Here is a 23163-nt window from a genome sequence, read left to right as displayed (position 1 = left end):
CAGTCCTATAGTACTATGGTAAAGATGCAAGGGACTTGATTCACAAAGTGGTGCTAACTGTTAGCACGCTTGTGAAAACCCCTTTATCATGCCTAAAAATCCACCCAACAATTTGCACACGCAAAGGCCGGTGCGTGCGGAATGTCGCATCGGGTGTGACAAAAACAGCGCACCCGATGCACCTATAACGGCGCATTGGATGCTCCCTAGACGGCGCATGGGTGCGACAATTAGGGCGCACCTAATGCGCCGTTATAGGCGCATCGGATGCGCAGTTATCATCGCACCCGATGCAACATTTTGCGCGCACCGGCCTTTGCACGCGTAAAATTTTGCGTGAGGTACTTTGTGTGCGATCTAATTCAGCTTGGTGCATGCTAACTACTTAGCACCCTAGTTAGCACGCCCAAAGCCTTTAGGCGTGCTAACTAGGTTAGCACCGGTTAGTGAATCAGGCCCAATATGTCACTGCTAACATGCCCAGCATTTTTGCATACACTACTACCACTTTTAAAATTATTTCCCTCAATTTTAAAATGTTGCACGGAGCAATTAAACCATTTTATTGTTTGTCATGCTGAATCCTAAGACACACCTTTTACAGCCTGCCAACACTAACTTAGCTGGGCTGATAGCAGCAGCTGCCTGAAAATTTTGCCATCTCATATTGATTAGGAAGTTAATAATATATCTATTTGAAAGCATATGCCAAACACACCCACAAAGACACATAGTGAAATTTATATACGGTACCTGGCAAATGAGAACATAATCAACTGATCCTGAATAGTGCAGGAAGCTACATCACAAAAGTCACAGAATCATGTGTAGTCACTATTTCTGTGCTATTTCATACAATATTTCAAGGTGGAGCTAAAATAATTAGGTAATATGAATGAATATCAATTTTACCTTTTGTCAGAGTGTTGTGAATGGAGCTTGTCAAAGACTAGGATCATACAGTTTCATTTAAAATAAAAATAGTTTATAAGCTTACTTTAACCACTTAGGTTCAGATATATCCGTCCAGATAGCCTGCCCTGCTGCAGCTGAGCTGGGCGCTGCAGCCGTATTCCGTTAGACCGGATATCAATGAATGGGAACACATTCATTGATATCATTGTCTCCGTATGAAAAACTGATGGCTTCTCTGAAAAGCCGTGATTTTTCTAAGTTTCATGTCATCCCTTCAGTTCCTGTAAGCTAGCGCTCTCGCTTACAGGATAAAAAACAAAAAAATGACTGTGGCCATCATGTGGCCAAATAGTAAAACTACATCTACATACATTTAAAAAAATATATATACACAATTAATTACATTTAAAATATGTTTACCTCTGCACTCCAAAAAAAACCCAAATGAAATTAAAAAAAAAAAAAAAACAATTAAAAAAACACAACATAAATAGTTACCTAAGGGTCTGAACATTTTTAATATGCATGTCAAGAGAGTATATTACTATAATGTTTTAAATTATAAGCTTATAAATAGTGATGGACGCAAATTGAAAAAATGCATCTTTATTTCCAAATAAAATATTGACGCCATACATTGTTATAGGGATATAATTTAAATGGTGTAATAACCGGGACAAATGGGCAAATACAATATGTGGGTTTTAATTATAGTAGCATGTATTATTTTAAAAATATAATGGCTGAAAACTGAGAAATAAAGAATTTTTAAAAAATGTTTCTTAATATTGCCATTAAAACACATTTAGAAAAAAACAATTCTTAGCAAAATGTACCACCAAAAGAAAGCCTAATTGGTGGCGGAAAAAACAAGATATAGATCAATTAATTGTGATAAGTAGTGATAAAGTTATTGGCAAATGAATGGGAGGTGAAAATTGCTCAGATGCATAAGGTGAAACGACACTGAAGGTTGAAGTGTTTAATCTCTTTGTGGTCAGTACATCTTTGTACAATTTCTACACAAAGTATGGCTATCCCCAGGCCTAAATTCATGTTTTAAATTATATATTGTAATCTAGTCTAAACGTCATAATTTGCAGTGGCTACATATATGAATTAAGTTAGCCAATAAATGGTATCATTCTTATTCAAAATGTCCTGCTTTTACTGATGGCTAACACCTTACAATACTCTACCACTACATATATTAAAGAGACTCTGTAACAAATTGTTTATCTTTATTTCTTCTATGCTATAAGTTCCTATGCCTTTTCTAATGTGGTCTGGCTTACTGCAGCTTTTCCTAATTGCACAGTAGCTGTGTTATCTCTGTTATATGATCTAATCTTCTCTCTATAGTCGGCACAGTCAGGCTGAGGCAGTCAGACTGGAATGTGCAGGGCTGCTTGTGATTAGCTAGAAGCTGTACACACCCCCTGCAGGCTCTGTGTGACTAACACACTCTGCTTAGCTGAGCCTATTAGAAGCTGGTTAGTTTGTTTGTAAACACTGCCTAAAACTGGCAATTACAAGCCAGGTTTGCAGCAGAGAATGGCAGAAACAGCACAGAGGGGACCAGGAGCACATAATGAATAGAATGGTATGCTTTTTATTGTAAGAATTTCAGAGTACAGATTCTCTTTAATATCGCTGTAACTTAAATGTTGCGTTCCCTGCAGTATTTTTCCTTTAATTAACATTGCTGATGAAAGATAGGAGGAGTCTGCATGAATACACAGGCTTACAAGCTGCTTTGAAAAACTTTCTCAGAGCTGGATCACTTTCATTGCTGAACAATGAGGTAAAAAGGAGGATTAATCATTTTAGCTTTTAGAAGTATCCTTCTTAATGTTTTTGCCGCTTGCTGTATGTCTTTTATTGCTATAAATATCTGTATAATGTGGAGTTTCATTAGGGCTTTCTGACTGTGGTTCATCTAAGGACAAATTCTGCGTCCTATTCTTGTACTTGTGTTTATCTTCCTATTAACCCTCCTGGTACTGGCACACGCTGTATATTAGAATTCATTATACCATTGCATACAGTAATAACTACACTCATTTTGAAATGCAAGCAGTGCAGAATAGTTGTAAATTTAGAACAGAAAGCAGGTTTAAAGCAGACCCAAGAAGAAAGGTCTCTTTGTACGTGTTTCCCTGATGACACTAGCGTCTCAATTCCGGCTTTGCGTGGTCTTTAGAGTACATGTATTCTAGTAAACTTAGGCAAGAGGAGATATTGGATCAGTAGTTTGAAGATTACTCCTTCACTGAAAGCATACAAAGTACACACATAACAAGTACGTCACTTTTAGCCGACTGTTTTGGCAGACAAAGATGCAGATGCAACCTTGTATAGCTCAATGTAGCACAGCTAAGACATTCTCAGAGATCTCCAAGCAACTTCAGTGTGAAAATTATAAGAGATCTAGTTAATCTGGACTGATTATTTTTCTAATTGCCAATGCCTGCTATTCCATAAATACACGTGTTTTTCTATGCAAACCCATTTTAGTGTTCTCACTTGTTTGGGATGCATTTTCAGATGCACTGCCATTTAAACTTTATGCAGAAATGAAAGCCATGGGAAAATGGGAAAACCAAAAAAATGTAATGTAAGCTTATGGGGATATCTTTGTGTTCATGCCTTTTTGTTTTTGCTTTTTTTATGTTTTCCTCTTTTTCTTTCAAAATATTTTAGTTTTTAAAACCCTTTTAACTTCTTATTTTCCATAATAGTTGGTGTTCCCCAGGACAGCTAAGTCTATAAGAATGGGGCTCTGCAGGCTCAACATTAATAGCCCACACGGTTTTTTGAAATTTGGGGGTATTCAGGAAGAAGGTGGCAGAAATTCTCCATCCCTTGTCCAATGCCAAGTACAAAAGGCTTATCCCCAACTCTGGTGCCCTGAAGGAGGAGAGGGTAACTGAATAGGGGGACTCATGGTGGAATCTAGATAAGTAAAAGCAGGGTCCACACACTCAAAAGTAAAGATATTTGGGTATGAATGTGTCTTAGCCCATACCTCTGCCAATATATCTGAGTAGGAATGGGACTCCTTTCTCGTTTAATCCTAAATAAATGCATTCCTTATATGCATTATATACCTTCCCTGGGACAGGGACATGCTATAAAGTCTAGTCAGTTGCTTTCTTCCTTACCATCTGAAGTAGATAATCAGTCAACCAATTGTGGGATCTCTGAAACAATTATTACATACTAGTTATTTAGCTTGTTACTTACCTGGTGCAAGCACACGAGCAGCCTCGACCCCCACACACAACTGCACACCCCCTTCCTCGAATGCTCGCACGCGCATCCATATCCCTGCCCCTGTGCACTTGAAGCAGCCCATGGACACAGATTCCTGGTCTCTCATTAGGCATTAGGTAGGATGCATGATAAGTGCTAATTAGCTAGGCTGGTGCTTATTGTAAATGAACTGCCTGTCTGGATATCTCTTTCATTAGAACTTAAAGCGGTTTAAAACCCTGACAAAATATTCAACAAAAATGTGTTTTCCTACTTTTTATAACCCATACAATTATCGCATTTGCTTTTGTGCACAAGTATTATAATTAATTTATAGATTATAACTTCACAAAGTTCAGTTTATTTACTTTGAAAGCTGCTGGTGCATTTTATTCATAACTTGTAATTCTGTTTTAAATGCAGCCATCAGTGATTTCTGACCTGTGTTTCACTCCAGGACTCATTAGCATAAGTTTCTGCACAGCCAGAGAATGTTTACTTAATTGTATCAAGTAAAGAATGTATACAGAAGATAAGCTAATCACCAGTCAGGATGTGGCAGCCCCTGCAGAAGAAAAAGTCAGTCCTGTGATGTAACCCTTTAAATGCTGTTTTACTGAAAAAAACAAACCATTGTGTTAGTATATTATATGCTGTAAATAATCGTTTAGAGCAAAGAAGAAATACTGGGTTATATTCCACTTTAAGAAGTTGCTCTGTAGGAGTGATGACACATTTTGTACAATATAAAAAGTTGTTCTCTGGATGAAGCCATCTTATTTATATCTGAATATACTATGACCTGCGTAAATGAGAACCTTAATAGAAGCAGATATAATAAGGAAAGTGTCACTGACAGTAAAGTAAGCTGTGGTTCCCTCAAAACAAATGGGCTAATAAAGAGGGTTGAAAGGTCAAAAAAGAGGAACTGCCTCCTGACACTGGACGACTTTCTACTGACACTATTCGCAGCACTGCTAATTTGCATAATATTCTCCTGGGCTTATACCTGTAACAAAAATATTTAGTCATGTAGTTTAAAATTGAGGATAATCATCATAAGCTTAGTTTATATTGCTCGCATTTCTTCAGGACCACTTGAAGTCCAAATATATTCCAGTGGAGGTGGATATAAGCACTTATTATATTATATATTGGTTGTGTTCTCATTTGTCACATGGAGGTTTTAGCCTGCCCACACTACTAAGGCTTTTACTCATAACGCAAATGTTTGTTCAGAAGGTTACAAAGGCAGGAGAAGGAGCGGCTCCAAGGAAATGCAGGCAAGGATAGGATTTTGTTGGCAAGAAAAATCTTAAATCTTGCCATAGTGGGTATTGTATTGTGAGCATAGCCAATAGAGCTGAGCAGAAATTATACAGATGGACCCGCCTCATTTTCATAGTTAATATTAAAAGTCTAATCGTGAAAGCTGTAATCTGATCTGATAGATTTGCTATCTTGCAGCATTCACAGAATGGTGCTGTCCCGTTCATGGACCCTGGTGAAGCACTTCGAGGGATCGCCCAAACTATCGGACTTCAAACTGAAAGAGGTTAAATTGCAGAAGATAAAAAATGGAGGTCAGCAGGTTTATCATTCGATTGCTTAATTTGTATCTTCTGGATTGTATCATAAGGATAACGGACTCCTTCCATTATCTCTTATCACAGTTATATATATTTTACCACAAATGTATACTTTCACACACTGTACTTATTTCTGTGTTTGTTCTGCCTTATTGCCCACCTGTGATTATATATCATGATTCAAAGTTCATTTATTAGCAACAGGTAACCCCAACCATTTTTCATTGATTTGTCTGTTCTGAATCTGAAGTAATGGAAGGGGAAATTGCAATAAATTGTGTGAGTTACTGTAGACACTACATTAGATTTGGTTTCATCAAACAATTTAGTTTTGTTTTGGTTTTTTTACGTGAGATATTGCTGTGTGAACACTATGTACCCCTAATAATTGAAATGCATGTCACTCTACAGAGGTGCTGCTGGAAGCGGAGTATTTCAGTGTGGACCCATACATGAGGTACAGTATTTGTTCACAAAGCCTGTGATCAACTATGTTAGTTAGGGGGACAGTACATACTGCCAGAGATTTGTTTATTATGTTAATGGGGCCAGGGTATGTTTATGTTTAAATGTTATTCTATATCTGCAGAATTGTTTTATAGAATAAGGATTTCATTAAAGTGAACATGAGGTGAAAATAAACTGATGACATGAACAATTGTATCTATTCAGGTAATCCTAAAAGGGACTTTCCTGTATTCCCATAGATACAGTATGTCTCACTGGCATCTCTCTGTTTATTTAGCTCCCATACAGAGCAATGATGCTTTCTTATTACCTCCCTGCTGTCTAGAATTTTACAGCTACAAAATGCACATTTTGACCTCGTATTATTCATTAGAGAAAATTGTGCTGCAGTCCAGCTTCATCTGACTGCAGACTGACTCATTTATAAAACGGAGTATTAAACTCTTACAGTGAAACAAGGTAACAAGGAACAAGGCAAGTTGTAAGTATGATGGCACCCTATACATACATATTATTATTTAGTATTTATATAGTGCCAACATCTTCCGCAGCGCTGTACAGAGTATATATATTGTGTTATCACTAATTGTCCCTCAGAGGAGCTCACAATCTAATTCCCTACCATAGTCCTATTTCTATGTATGTATTGTAGTCTAGGGCCAGTTTTAAAGGGGAGCCAATTACCCAATCCGCAAGTTTTTGGGATGTGGGAGGAAACCAGAGTGCCCAGGGGAAACCCACACAGACACGGGGAGAACATACAAACTCCTTGCAGATGTTGACCTGGCTGTCATTCAAACTGGGGACCCAGCGATGCAAGGCGAGAGTGCTAACCACTACGCCACCGTGCTGCCCACGGCATAGTCCTACATGTCACTTAATGTCCACTTTAAAGCATACCCCCACTTGCATTAAATAAAATATATTGTTTATTGCATTGAAACCCAGGCTGGTTTCACATTTGTTTTCTGCAGGCACATCGCACCGCAACAAACATCGATCAATCATCAATCATATGACTCTGCAGCAGACTGTAATGAAAGGGTAATATACATAGGCTAAGTGACATACTCCCTGGTGGGCAGGAAGTACCTCACTGGTATTTCTGTCTGTCCAAGCATGCACGTCACGATGCACAAGCATGTGTCGCCCATAGACTCTAATTACAGCAGGCTCCGTGCACTAAGCGTTGTGTCTGCAGTAACACATTGCAGCCCTTGCGTTGGATCAGAAGCTCCTGCGCATCACAATGCAACGCATTGCTTTTGTGGCAACCTGCAGTAAAAAAGGGTAACGCAGAGGAAGATTAAAATGCAACAGTAAAAGGGGCCTCAAACTATTCTGGAATTCAGTGCTATTAAAATTACATATATTTAGATATATTTCCTGTGAAATCTGCAGTCAGGTGAAATTTGAGACATTGTGAATCATGCTTCCTTACAGTCACGGCAGCAACCTCCTTGTGGTTGGTGATTTTGTCCCATCGTTTCATTTTTGTATCTGTATTGCCCTGTTCAGTAAGTGCTTCATTAATGCAGATCAGTGTGCTCACAGCTCACATCTGCAGGGAATTTATTATAGCAGTGCTCTTATGCTAGGTACACACCATACATTTTTGCATTCGATAGATGCGTTCGATAGATAATTTCCGTAATGTCCGATATTACTTTCGATCGTTGTGCCGCTCGATTTTTCATAGAAGTGAATGGAAATTGATAAGAAAATACAAGAGAATCAAGCAGGAAATCGAACGGAAAAACGAATAAAAAAATCTATCGAAAGGAAAATCGACTGAAAATAACGCATCGTGTGTACCTAGCATTATACATTTCTAGAGCTCAGCTCCTGTGTAGACATGCCTAATCTAATTTCAGTAAGGTCTGGCAGAGACAAGTCCCAAGAAAAGTAAATAATGCTTTGAAAAGATCAGTGAGCTTTTTTCCAATGTTTATACTTCCCCTGAAAGATTTTTTTTTCCAAAAGTGGAAGTACACTTTAAACTTCTCTCAGTGCTCTTGTTTCTTTCACTTGACAGAATAATGTGCCAGTCCAACTGGTAAATCCCACCCAAACTGAAGAAAATTAATTATATATACTGCTACTGTCTAAGTAATGCAGATACGATGGCAGATACTAAGCTCAAAGGATATCCATGGTGAGGGAAGGAAGTTCAGTTTAACTTACCTGGGGTGACTATGTACTCTGTAAAGTGCTGCAGACACAGCCGTCATCAAGGCATCACAACCATTATCCCTCTGAGGGAACCATAGTGACTGGGGGGCCGTTCCCCTCCCTGTCCCTGCTGCATAACATACATTTAACTGTTTCCAGCCAGGCTCCAGTAGTGTGCACTGAACAGTAAAAGCAGCTTCAGAGTTCAAGAATTCCACACTGAGGTACTCAAATGGTGTGCCTTTTTTTCAGTCTCAGAGCTGAATTCCTCTGTTATCAGCTCAATTATTCACTACCTATTCAGACCAGTTTAGCTTAGGTAAACATAAGGAACATTTTGTGTTGGTTATAAGCTAATTATTTTTCCACTAGCTGAGCAAAAAGTCAGATTACAGAGCAGTACAGAGCTTCTACAAACATATTGCATATGGGACCCAGTCTCTAAACTCTCTGCTCCTCTCTCCCTCTCTCATCCTGTCTTTCCTTCCTTTCCTCTTGATATCTCTCTCTCTAAAAGAATTCCATTAGTGTGTCAGCCTAAATATTATAAGTATTTATATAGCATAGTAATAGCCTAATGTACTACCATATTATTATTATTATTATTATTATTATTATTATTATTATTATTATTATTATGTATATAGCACTGACATCTTCTGCAGCATTTAACAGAGTACATAGATATGTCACTGACTGTCCTCAGAGGAGATGACAATCTAATCCTACCATAGATATAGTGTAATATCCTACCATATTATTATTACGTATTTATATAGCCCTGACATCTTCTTCAGCACTTTATAGAGTACATTGTCATGTCACTGACTGTCCTCAGAGGAGTTCACAATCTAATCCTACCATAGTCATAGTCATAATGTTCTACCATATTAATATTATTTATTTATATAGCATTAAAATCTTCTGCAACACATTATAGAGTACATAGTCATGTCTCTGACTGGAAAAAATGGAGGAAGAGGAGGACAGCTGATCCTTTGCCAGCTCTTCCTCAAGATCTAAAGTGAAATGCTAAGTATTGGAATTCACTTGTCTGTAATCTGACCTGTTGCTCAGCTATCAGAAAAACAATTAGTTTATAACCAACACAAAACACCCAGCTTCTTAAAGAGAGTCTGAAGCCTAATAAAATATTTTTTTTACCTGCTACTTATGTTAAGCAATATCAGCAGTGCTGAAACACATTCCCGTGTCAGAACGAGGGCTTTATACCCCCCAAATCCCCGGAGAAAAAATCGGGGAGCACTTCCTGTAAGAGGCAGAGCTTTGCGCTGTAGCTCTGCCTCTACTGGAGTCAATCTCTGCTGATCGCTGCCTCTCCCCGCACCTCTCAATCTTCTCGCACGGAGATTGACTCTAGTAGAGGCAGTGCTACAGCACAAAGCTCTGCCTCCCTGGGCAGCAAGAAGTCGTGGAATTTTGCCCCAGGATTTAGGAGGTTTAAAGCCCTGGTTCTGCCACGGGAATGCGTCATTTCAGCACTGCTGATATTGCTTACCATAAGTAGAAGGTAAAAAGAAGTATTTTATTAGGCTTCAGACTCTCTTTAAGGTACATACACATGTCCAACAAAGTGCACGACCAACACAACAACATGACCGACACCATGACAAAGAATTAACATGATTTGTATTTTCCACACACCAACCAACTGAATGGCCAACTCATTTACATACTGCGTGCTCAAGCAAAATGATGGACTGCACAACTCATTCAAAACAAGTGCGTCTTTCAAATGGCATTGTGTGGGTTGATCCACCGGATGGATTGGGCAAACGGCCTTTTATCAGTCACTCCTCTCGTTGTTTGCCAAGCATACGGATGCCTGATTGATGTCTAACAGAGCAAAATCAGTTGACAATCAGGTAGTTTAGTTGAGCATGTATAGGCCATTACAGGGAGTGAATCTCCGCTAAACATGGTATATGCTGGTTTGGCTAGACAGTAAATTATTGAACTGATAAGAGAAGAATTGTGGTCTGTGACTGAAAGAAAATGCAGGAGACAAAACACTATTTGTGTGCCTATGTGTGGAATTCCTTTTCTGCATGCAGGAGTACAGGTAGAACCACCTTATTGGCAGCCCTGACCAGCGGTGCTGACAGGAAAACACACCAATGGAAATGGTACTTGGGGAAGGGACAAGGTTTTGTAGTCCAAATTCACGGTAAAACCTGTAAGTGGTGGCCATGGCCAATGACGACTCATGTCAATAGCCCACGAGTGGTGGAAATGAACGCTTCCTATGGGCAGCCTAAGACATTTCTGTAATGTACACAGATTAATTTTTTTTTTACTTTGCATCAGGCCATACAGTAAGAGAATGATGAAAGAAGGAGACATCATGATGGGACAACAGGTTGGAAGGTAATTAAATAACAGTTTATTTCTGTATATTTGTTCTATGTCTTCAGTAAACTACAGTATATGATTTTAGATATTGTATCTTATAGGGTTATAGAGAGTAGCAATTCAAGATTTCCAATTGGCAGCTATGCCTTATCAGATGCTGGCTGGACAACACATTCCATCTCTCAAGGCAAAGACTTGACTCCATTACTGTCAGATTGGCCTGACCGTGTCCCTAAGTCTTTGGCTCTCGGAACAATAGGGATGCCTGGGTAAGCATTTAATCTACGTCTGTTGGACACTAGGAAAAAACCTTCATACTTTTAGATAGTGTGAGAAACAGGGCTTCTGTCGGGTTTTTACTGCCATCTGCTCTGCATATTTGTTGAAGAAATAATTTGTAACTTCCTGCCCAGGGACGCAACGCAAAGTAAGAGGAAATCTCCACCTAGAGAGGAATTCTCACTGTCTCAATGTCTTGGCGCCAACTGTTACATGAAAAAGAAGCTAGATAAAATGTCCGCAGGTCTAACATAGAGGACTGCAAACCTTACAGATGTTTCAACTCTGCTGTACAATATTTCAACATGCAGAAACAAGTAACAGCCATACTTAATAATAATTCATAATTTTTCATAATAATTCATAATTTAAAGAACACCTGACGTGAAAGGGATATGGAGAGTGCCATATTTATTTTCTCTTAAACAATCCCATTGCCTGTCAGGCAACTGGTGATGTTTAAATGGAAACAAATATGGCAGCCTCCATATCCCTCTCACTTCAAATCTCTTTTAGTGATTTATAGTTTGTAATCCTAAAAATAAAAGCAAGACAATAATGCTAGATGGAAAGTAAACCTTTATTTTGATAGATATCTTCACTGGCCAGCAGGAAAAGTTCAGGTGCTTAGCTCACTTCAACCTTATTTTCACTTGACATTATTATTATTATTATTATTATTATTATTGATTTATATAGTGCCAGCATCTTCTTTAGCGCTGTATAATAGATTACAAGGTATAACAATAAATTATAAACAGTACAACAGTTAACAGTTCAAGACAATGGTGGACTACAAACAAATCAATAACATATTTTACATAATGGTAGAAGATATGCACACTCATTACACAGCATTGTGAGGCAAAAGGGGAAAGAGAGCCCTGCCAATTGGCCTTACAGTCTTAAGGGTTAAGGGATAGTATAATAAAGGAAGGGAAGCTGTGTATGACATTGTAAAATGGTGGTCAGTTGTCAAGGTGTCCTAAGAGAGAAAGTACGCCTGCCTGAAGAGGTGTGTTTTCAGCAGGGGCGTTGCAATAGGAGTTGCAGATTTTGCGACTGCATCAGGGCCCTTGAGCCAGAGGGGCCCCATAGGGTCCTCCCTCAACTACAGTATTAGCTCTCTATTGGTCCTGTGCTCATAATAATCACTTCTTTACATACTTTAAATAGTGTCAATCATTAACAAACTGTTCCCCATCCCCTTCTTGCACCTCTGACACTTTAGTTGCCGTTGGCAGGTTTTGGTGCGCCATATCAATTGTTATGTATTGAGTGCTTGGGGGGCCCCAATGTAAAACTTGCATCAGGGCCCACAGCTCCTTAGCTACACCACTGGTTTTCAGGTTGCACCTAAAAAGAGTAAGTGTCTATAAGTGGCGGATGTGTTGAGGAAGGTTATTTCAGAGGAGGGGAGAGGATTGAGAGAAGTCTTGTAGGTGGGAGTGAAAAGAGGTAACCAGGGAGGAAGACAGGACAATATTGTTGGAAGAGCAGATTGCGTACAGGATGGTATCTGGAAATAAGCTTATTTAGATAAGGAGGACTAAATTGTAAAGGGCTTTGTACGCGAGTGTCATGATTTTGAATGGTATCTTTTGTGTAATTGGCTGCCAGTGAAAAGATTGAGGCTCTGATCCCACTTGAGTAGAGAACGGACATTTTTTGAAGTATAATTTAGAAGTATAATTTTGGCATTACAGAGTTAAATAACATTAATTTTATCTCTTACAGTTTAACTGCCTATTTCGGTTTAAAAGAGATCCTCTTTGCAAAAAAAGGAGACGTACTTCTGGTCAATGGAGCTGCGGGTGCTGTGGGATCCATAGTTGGCCAGATAGGAAAAATTATTGTGAGTAATTCAGCCATTTTCCACACTATCTTCCATCTATAGTATATAACCAACAAAAAATAATGCACTGCTTCCAAAGCCAGATAACTAAATCAATGCTTTTGTAAAGGGTTCGCTACACCTACGGATATAGTTGTACCCACAAAAAATTAAATTCAATGATGTGTAGGTGCTCCCAAACAATTATTAAGTCCCAAAGTCACTATGAACTCAATGGCTCCTCTTCATAAACCAATAAATACTCGATCCATCAGTATCATGTGAAATAATCGCTCACCAGATCCTAATGCTGACCCATAGACCAGCAATAAGCATTTTATGCATCCACATCAACAGTCGTAAAACTTGCTCCACCAATACCATGTGAAATAATCGCTCACCAGATCTGAACATTGACCAGTGACAATCCAACAATAAACGTTTTATGCCTCAGACCAGTTCCTTCAGATCCACACGTTTAGGCTGTCCTCGGTAAACCAAACAATCACTTATGATGTAGTATTACTGAATAACCTGCACACTTTCCAACTACCACCGTGCAAATAAAAGTGATTTCTCACGATGTGTGTTTCCAGTCACCAATAAGCAAAACAATATACTCACCAGACTGATTGGCTGACCAACCACAGACCAGCAGATAAATATCTCATTGAAGTTCAGATTTTCCAATTGTTCCAATCCATACTCCGCAGACACTAGGCTTAAACATATCTCCTCATAGCGTAATACCATTTGTTTAAACATATAAAAGTTATGAAAGTGCACTCACATGTAATAAAATCATATGCACATGTAAAATCACAGATGGCTGCCAGCTTCCTGCACACTCCGACCTTAAGCTCTGCCCGATGCGTTTCGTCCATTCCAATAGGACTCATCGAGGGCTTGTGTTTGGACGGTGTGCAGGATCTAATTATACCCCCACGATTAGCATACATAATTACAACAAAGGTAAGGTAAAGTTTGAATCAGTTCAGATAGGTGATCATTGACAGCAGCATGTAGCATTTCTAGAGTGGTCAATGCTTACAAAATGCCCACTAAATCGCTTGCCATTTTTCTGGTGTTTCTACCGTAAGAGATCCTGGGGTTGATGCACAAAGCAGAGGTAACATAGCATGACCCAATGGTTCTTGGGAAATGCAAGCATTGCCAGCAAAATGCTCATGTGTTTGAGCTTTAAGCCTACTGGGCTATTTTACACTACCAAGCTGTGTGCTCTGGCAGGATGGATCGCTGAACAACTTCGGGGGGCTGCTGTATACACAGTAGATTCTCATCCAAGGTGGTGCCAGATAATCAGCAAGGCTAGGGTTTATATGAGGCTCAGCTGTCCTCTAGATAAAATAGATACCCTTTAATAATTCTGGGCCACTTTGATTGCTGACAAAAACTGGCCCTGCGGTGCCTTTGCAAATCAGGGTAATATTGTAAAAAACAGTACTAATATTTTTTTTTATATTGATGCTTCTTAGGGCTGTAAGGTTGTTGGTTCTGCTGGTTCTGATGACAAGGTTGAATATCTGAAAGAAATTGGATTTGATGAAGCTTTTAACTACAAGACAGCGGGATCCTTGGAAGACGCTCTGAAGAAAGCATCTCCAGAGGGCTATGACTGTTACTTTGAGAATGTAAGTGGCACATTTATCACCTGAGAGGCAACCAATGACTGTATTTCCTTGTAAATTGAATATTCAGCTCTGATCTAATGCCAGTTCAAAACTGTATTTTTCCATCATTTTTCCATCATTAAACATTTGACGGCCTTGCTGCTGGTCACCCTTGGCTATTAGCCCCATAGCAGCCACTATGGTTGCTACGGTGATCTCTATGCCAGTGAAAGAGTGATACCCAGACTCTCGGTCTGAGAGCTGATGTGCAGGAATTCCTAGCAGTATATTCAGGTCTGTTGGTCATTGAGACTCAGGAATTATGTTCAACAATAGGGATGACTTTCAAGGAATTCAATTTAATGTTTATGTTTTGTTCTTGATATATTATATAAATAGGTATCCACAGGAAAAAGGCTTCAACTGAACACCTTTTTCTGTTCTAGGACACTGCCACAGAGTAACTTATACAGTTATATAGTAATTAGTAACTTATTCAGTTCTCTTAAATGTAGTAGATTTCTAGGCCCTAAGTGCAAGTAGTTTACTTATTTTAGGTAGCAGTCCAGCAAATTGACACTATTATGTGGGGTTCATCTAGCTGAATGTGCATACTGACTCTAATATTTTTAGGCAAACATGATAAAAATATGTTGATGATTAATTGTGTTCCCTTTCACTGTTTAGGGATGGCTGACCTAATTTGACCTATATGGGCACTATCACGTGTTTTTTTCTGTCCAAATTGTACATTTTCAATACAGAGAACCTCAGTGCTGCAACCAGGGCCAGATTTATGGCAAGGCCGCCTAGGTGACAGATAATTGATCTAGTTTAGGGCGGCTGAGGAGCATTGTGTGAAGAAAACACTCCATGAAAGAGTCTGCCACCCAACCGCGTTATCATTCGTTCTGGCTGCGGGCTGCACTCTTCTACGCCAGTACACAAGCACATGAAAGCCAGACCCAATGCAGCCACCCGGCATCAGAGTTTGCAGAAAGCAGAGGGCAGCCGCACATGAACCGGATCTGGCTGCCTCCTGTTATGCTGCTGGCTGCTTGTGTACTGGTGAAGCAGTGTAGAAGAGTGCAGCTGCGGATGAAATTACTGCATGGTCGGGTGGCGGGCGCTTTCAAAGCGAGTTTGCACAGCGGGCTTGATGGCAGGTCTGGCTTGAACACGTGGTGGAACTGTGGAAGAGCCGGGCAGGCAGAGACAACTAGCATACAGCCTTGCCTGCAGCTCAGATCAGCCTGGCCTGGGACTAGAGTTGGGCCGAACCTCCAATTTTAGGTTCGCGAACTTCCGCGGAAGGTTCGGTTCACGTTAAAGTTCGCGAACCGCAATAGACTTCAATGGGGATGCGAACTTTGAAAAAAAAAATAATTATGCTGGCCACAAAAGTGATGGAAAAGATGTTTCAAGGGGTCTAACACCTGGAGGGGGGCATGGCGGAGTGGGATATACGCCAAAAGTCCCCAGGAAAAATCTGGATTTGACGCAAAGCAGCGTTTTAAGGACAGAAATCATATTGAATGCTAAATGACAGGCCTAAAGTGCTTTAAAACATCTTGCATGTGTATACATCAATCAGGTAGTGTAATTAAGGTACTGCTTCACACTGACACACCAAACTGTTCACTGAACAGAACAGGTATGCAGTGGCGGGTTCACTAAACAGGTATACAGTGGCGGGTCCACTGAACAGAACAGGTATGCAGTGGCGGGTCCACTGAACAGAACAGGTATGCAGTGGTGGGTTCACAGAACAGGTATGCAGTGGTGGGTTCACAGAACAGGTATGCAGTGGCAGGATCACTGAACAGGTATGCAGTGGTGGGTGGGTTCACAGAACAGGTATGCAGTGGCAGGATCACTGAACAGGTATGCAGTGGTGGGTGGGTTCACAGAACAGGTATGCAGTGGTGGGTTCACAGAACAGGTATGCAGTGGCAGGATCACTGAACAGGTATGCAGTGGTGGGTGGGTTCACAGAACAGGTATGCAGTGGCAGGATCACAGAACAGGTATGCAGTGGTGGGTTCACAGAACAGGTATGCAGTGGCAGGATCACTGAACAGGTATGCAGTGGTGGGTGGGTTCACAGAACAGGAATGCAGTGGCAGGATCACTGAACAGGTATGCAGTGGTGGGTGGGTTCACAGAACAGGTATGCAGTGGCAGGATCACTGAACAGGTATGCAGCCAGGAAAAGCTAAGCCTAACTAATCTTTCCCTATGAGAGACAGACAGCAGCTCGCCCTACTCTCTCTAATGCAGGCACACGAGTGGCCATAATGGTGCCTGCCTTATATAAGGGGGTGGGGCTCCAGGGGCTAGTGTAGCCTAATTGGCTACACTGGGCCTGCTGACTGTGATGTAGAGGGTCAAAGTTGACCCTCATAGTGCATTGTGGGGCGAACCGAACTTCCGGAAACGTTCGCCTGCGGGAGGCGAACGCGAACCACCGAAGTTCGCCGGGAACCGTTCGCCGGCGAACCGTTCGGCCCATCTCTACCTGGGACTGTGGAGTCTGAAGAACATCCTGCAAAGATAAGAAGGGACACTGGCACCTTTTTCTACCCACCAGTCCAGACTGCAAATCATGGGGGATTCGGGGAAGGGAAGAATGCTCAGATAAATGGGACAGGAGATCAGCTCACACGGGGGAGAATCAGAGCAGCCTTTTACAGTGCACAGAGGAAGGAAAGCACTGGCTGCAGAAAGCTGTAGGATCTGATGTCTCCTGACTGAGAATACCAACTGCTGCTGTGACCCTGGCCTGCATGCTCGTGATTACCTGAGTCCTGAACCCCCTCCCCACTATCACTGTTCCCAGCACACACACCCCTTCTATAGAGGTACCATAGCTCCCAGCAAGCCCCCCCCCCCATTTATAAAGGTACTACAGCTCCCAGCAAGCTCTCCCTCCCCTCCATTATAAAGGCACTACAGCTGCCAGCAAGCTCCTCTCCTCCAGAGGCACCAGAGCTCCCAGCATACCCCCCCCCCTTCCATAGAGGCACCAGAGCTCCCAGCATGCTCTCCTGGCTTCTGTAGAGGAAGCACAGATCCCAGCATGCCCCTCCTCCATATAGTATTGTGTTTTCCCTCAGGGCCCCAGAGACGGCTGGCGAACCCCGCTGGTCTCTCTCAGTGAATAATGGTCCCCCAGAGCTTCTGAGTATTCGCAGCAAAGCACATGGACACCTGTCTAGCTGGCGTGCTCATCTGTACGTTTTTCTATCTTCGCAGGCGCCTCATCTCTGTGACCACTTGAATAATGTTCATACTGTCCGGTCACAGAGATGAGGCACCCATGAGGATGAAGCACACAGAGGAGTGGGCCAGCCGGACAGGTGAGTGCATTCCACTGAAAATGGTTTGCAGGGGACCCGGGGGATGACTATTTACATTGGAGGATGCCTGGAGGTCCAGTAGCCATCTCTGATGCCCTGGGGGACAACCCAGTACTATATGGATGCTGGAACAAGGGAGCTGTAAGAAGTTTTCTTTCCTAGATGCAGGTACTGTTGTTTTTATTTGCTTGGGGGGGGGGGGGGGGGGGGGTGTCATTGTTGGAATTTGTGTACTGATGTGTGTGTGATTCTGGGAGGGGAGGGGGCGGCTGGTGACAGGCGGCCTTGGGCGGTAAAAAGTACAAATCCGGCCCTGGTCGCAACCCAGATTATGTAGGCCCAGGGAGTCAATAAGTCAACACCCATATCCATAAAAAATGTAAATTCAACCACAGAAAAGGAAAGACTGGGTCTCAACCTGGATTTGGGCCTTTTGGTCAATTATTTGCAAGTGCCACAGTAAGAAAATCAGGACGTTTCGACCTGTTTGGTCTTTATCAACTGCTAACAGGATGATTTTGCAACAAGCAAATTTAAATGCAACATAATTAGCATAAAACACACCCACTGGACAAATGGGTGGGCACAATACTTAAAGAGACATGCTACATTGTTATGCAGAGAGAAATGCTCTTAGAAAACATTTTAAATTGAAATGTTCATTCAGTCCATTGGGAGTGAGCATTCCAAGATCACAGATACATCTACACAACAGGGAGGTCTGGGGATCCACTTCCTTACTGTAGAACACCTCCTCAAGTACACAACATCTGAGATTGCTCACCACATGTCTGCACTCGTAGAAATATCATCCTACAGGAGAATGAAATTTAGTTTTGTCAGACTTCTCCAGTGTATAGTTTCTAATGTTGCACCTAAGAGGTGTGATAAGTCCATCTATGTCAAATTCGGTCAGGCATCCCTAAACAGTGGAAGGGAACTCAATTCATCATCAACTTATTTTTACCATGTTTGCCTAAAAATATTAGAGTCAGTATGCACATTCAGCCAGATGAACCCCACATGGTGGACTGCTTCCTAAAGTAAATAAATTACTTGCACTAAGAAAGGGCCTGGAAATCTCCTACCCAAACATTGTGCTTTTCTTACTTACTGTCTTACGTTGAACAAAACGCCCAAATCCAGGTAGAGATTTAAATTATACATCTTCCCATCCTGAAAAGAGGGTACCTTCTGCTCCAGGTGTAGGTAGACTGCAGAGTATTGACCATCTTGTCCAGGAGAATTGGGCCTCATAGGTTGGGTCATGCACTTACTCCAGGGTTGCTTGGTCTCCTTGATGTATAAATCTTTGCAGGAACTGTGGTCCTGGTTGTGGTCTGTGGTTGTAAAATATGGTTGTTTTTAAGGCATAGGAACATACAAACGATCCCTATATTTTGGCTGTGATTTGTAGGTTGGAGGATATTTTGCAGATGTGGCATTACAACAGATGAGAAAATACGGAAGAATTGCTGTTTGTGGAGCTATTGCACTGTACAATGATGAAGTACCTCGAAAAGGTAAATATGAACTGTGTTGTGCAGACTGTTACATACTGTAGTTACATAGTTTGGCTGAAAAAAAATACTTGTCCATCAAGTCCAACAAGATAAATAAATAAATAAATAAGGTAGGTACTTTACTATCCTCCACGCTCCCATATGATCCAGGGGAAGGCAAAAAATACCTGGCTTGGGCCAATTAACCCTTAAGGGAAAAAAAATGTTCTTCAATGCAAGGAAAGCATCCAAACCTCTTTTAAATGCAGATATAGATTTTGTCGTAACTACTTCCTGTGGTAAATTATTCCACATTTTGACAACTCCTACTGTAAAGTATGCATTCCTAAATAGATAGAAACTCCTTTTTTTACTCCATAGAGATCATGTCCCTTTGTCCTTTGTATAAGCCTATGGACAAAACGCTTTTGCCAGCGTTCTGCAGTCATGTGACCAGCGGTGCAGTGAGAGAGAAGGTTAACCCGACAGATGCAAGTTAAATTATACAGACAGATAAAAGCAAATAAAATATATATATATATATATATATATATATATATATATATATATATATATATATATATATATATTTAAAGACATGTAAAGCCCCCCCCCCCCCCCCTCACCTTTCCACTATTGGCTTAACATCATCCAATGTGAGACAGGGCTAACCGACACAAGGAAATTTGGGCACACCATGCGCCACCATAGGCCATAATGTGAATTACGACAGTAGCAGTGCTCAGATAGTAATTTGGGCGCCGTCAATAAAAAAATTACTTTCTTTATATACTGGAGATCAACGACCAAGGATGAAATGAAACAATATTTTATACATAGGAATACCACCTCATTTAAAAATGTATACTGACCTGTATATATATACATATATATATATATATATATATATATATATAGCTGTCCCTAAGGAGTTTATCAATTCAAATATAGGTACATACCAATAATAATGCTCTGATCCTGTTAAAACAAATGAAACTCAACCTATGTGTCATGTTTTTTAGGAATAAGTTTAAATCATTTGGTGATAGAGTTCCCAATTGTAGGATCCAATATGTCTCCAGGGTTGTAAAACCATGATGTTCATTGTCATCCATAATCTATTCAATTATAATGGCTCATAACATTTTAAAGTTTTTATTGTGGAATTTTGCAAAGTGTGTTAGAAACAAAGCTATTGCTTTCATTGATATCCATAGAGCAACAGTGACACCTACAGATCTATACATTGAGGAGACAAGCAAGCTGTATTTATAGCTTTATATTTCTGTTAGTTGATAAAGAACTTCTAATCATGAAATAGAATCGATGGAATTGTAGCATTTTTTATTCAATTTGTCTTAAAAATGATTCAGTTTTTACTTTGCCGGGTCTGCTTCAAAACCTGATTTAGTTTGTTGCAAGTGCCAGTTAAAAGGATGTTTCAATGATTCTAATAATAAAAAAGCAGTTCTAGTCAAGACTCAAAAAGGTCTAAATTAGTATTAACATGAATATAAAAAAGATAAATAAAATGATCACATAAATATTTAGACCCCTGGGCGTTATAATGTGTTTGTTGAATACATATTCTATTAGGGCTGGAACCCACAGGAGCGCTTTTGGCAGCGTTTTGGCAGCACTGCGATACGCTAGCAGTTTGCCAAAACGCTGGGCTAATGTTAATGGATGGGGCAACTTCCACAGGAGTGTTTGCGTTTCTCAGAAACGCAAACGCAGGACATGCAGCATTTTGGGAGCGTTAGCGCTTCAATGTAAAGTATTGAACCGCTAGCGGAAACGCTCAGCAAAACCTAAACTGAGCGGTTTTGCTAGCGTTTTGCGGTTCAGCACACTGTAACAAAATGAAAAATAATTCACAGGACCAATCAGGATAAAAATGCAAAACGCAAAACGCTAGGCACCCGCTGGGGAAAAAAATACAATGTTGCAAAACACGACCAAAAACGCGCATGAATCCGCTTGCAAACCGCTCAGACAAAACGCTAGCGGTTGCGTTTTGCGTTTGCGGTTTTCAGTGGGTTCCAGGCCTCAGAGCTCGTTCACACTAGAGGCGCTTTTTCATTTTTTTTTCAAAATCGCCCTGAAAGCACTTACACCATGCTTTCCTCTGCGCTAGTTCAGATTGGGGCGTTCCATTTGCTTTACGATCTGAAAAGCACTGCATGGACCATTTTCGAGGCGATTTTACAATAATGGGAGGTATAGGAAAAGCGCAAAGCGCTAGAAAAAGCGCATTTGCCAGTAGGGATGCTCATTCGGATTTCGGAAATTGAAATTTCCGAATTTCCAATCAGAAATCTGAATTTCCAATCTGAAATCGGAAAACGGAACTCGGAAATCGGATTTCTGCAGAAATACTGCATTACTGCAATTCGGTAATTGTAGGCCAATCACAGAACTCGGAAACAATGGACCAATCAGAGAATGCAGAAACAACTCGGAAGTATTTGGCCAATCAGAGAATGCAAAAAATTACCAAAAAAAAACACTACTCGGAAATCGGAAACCGATCGTAAATCGGATTTCTGTACAAATACTGCATAACCACAACTCGGTAATTTTAGCCCAATCACAGAACTCGGAAGCATTGGACCAATCAGAGAATGCAAAAAATGACCAAAAGAAAAAACTACTACCGGTAGGAAATCACAAATCTGAACTTGGAAATCGGAAACCGATCGGAAATCCGCGAAATCGGTAATCGGCATTGGCAGAAATCGGAATTTCTGCAGAATCGGAAATCGACATTTCTGACCATCCCTATTTGCCAGCGATTTCATGGGTGTTTTTTCCCCTGTCAATTTAAATGTGAAGTGTTTCTGTGATTTTTAGGTCCTTTTCCCTTTAAAAAAAAAGGTCTAGGACACTTAGAAATCGCAAAACGCCCAAAACAGCGCTTACAAAAACGCTTACCAAAAATGCCCATCGCACAGAAATCACCGGGAATCGCAAAAAAAAAAAAAACTCACTTTTTTAGCACTTGGAGAGAGCAATTGCCATTCCCTGGCACTGCATTTTGAAAATCGATAAATCCCTTTGAACCCCCCATGAGGAGATGGGCTAGTCCAAAACCTGTTGGTTCTGTCAGATTTTTACTACTACTTACCTACTGTAAATGACAGCAACATAGGAGAAAAGTAATGTATGGCTCATTTTACTCTGGAAGAAACTTACTTCTTAATTGTATATGTTTACATATAGTGTATTTTAAATTTTAAGATTTTCGTGACCGAGATCCTATAAAGGGAACCCAAGGTGACAGACATATGGAGGCTGTCATATTTATTTGTTTGATATTAAACAGGTCACGGACGGTTGCAGGGCCGCAGGCGCGTCATGGAACCGCCCGTGAAGAAAAAGCGATCGCACTCGATTCCCTGCATCGATTGCACTTCAGATCAATAGAATCTGGATTGATTGTGTAGTCTCCCTCTGCCTAGGAAAAGCTGGGTGATTTGTCTTAGCTGAGTAAAAGCCTGGGGGGAGGTGTTAATTAGCTTGGACATATTCCCTGTGGAAGGCAGAATAACATGGAGGCATGAATTCCCTTTTCTGTTCTGGGAACCAGGTGACACCTAGATGTTAATTAGCCTGAGCCTTTCATAACAGGGAGAGCCAGGAAGCTAATCCCAGCAGGGGGCTATTCAAACCTGCTTCCACTCCAGACTCAACGGCACTGAGCACGGGCCATAAGAAAGCATGGGTGGTAGGACTTCCTGTCGGTATACGAAAACCGTATATCGCACAGCTATGATATTCATATAG

General features: G+C 40.8%; 1 protein-coding gene across 2 annotated transcripts in view; it reads left to right on the top strand.

Annotated features, from left to right (window-relative positions):
* The first annotated feature begins 2418 nt into the window (after nucleotides 1-2418).
* Nucleotides 2419-23163, top strand: part of LOC137551728 (prostaglandin reductase 1-like) — a 29232-nt gene continuing 8487 nt past the window's right edge. Inside the window, exons 1-8 of one of the 2 annotated variants that reach the window (XM_068271359.1) lie at nucleotides 2419-2518; nucleotides 5638-5753; nucleotides 6171-6216; nucleotides 10728-10787; nucleotides 10874-11041; nucleotides 12789-12906; nucleotides 14382-14537; nucleotides 19293-19398. In XM_068271359.1, the coding sequence (XP_068127460.1) occupies nucleotides 5648-5753; nucleotides 6171-6216; nucleotides 10728-10787; nucleotides 10874-11041; nucleotides 12789-12906; nucleotides 14382-14537; nucleotides 19293-19398 (760 nt within the window). In that variant the 5' untranslated portion in view covers nucleotides 2419-2518; nucleotides 5638-5647. Of the gene's footprint in view, nucleotides 2519-2611; nucleotides 2720-5637; nucleotides 5754-6170; nucleotides 6217-10727; nucleotides 10788-10873; nucleotides 11042-12788; nucleotides 12907-14381; nucleotides 14538-19292; nucleotides 19399-23163 lie in introns of those variants that run through there. The other variant, XM_068271358.1, reaches the window with a different exon arrangement.

The sequence above is a fragment of the Hyperolius riggenbachi genome, chromosome 1, assembly GCF_040937935.1.
Source record: "Hyperolius riggenbachi isolate aHypRig1 chromosome 1, aHypRig1.pri, whole genome shotgun sequence".
Taxonomy (NCBI): Eukaryota; Metazoa; Chordata; class Amphibia; order Anura; family Hyperoliidae; genus Hyperolius; species Hyperolius riggenbachi.
This window is presented reverse-complemented; position numbering and strand designations above follow the sequence as displayed.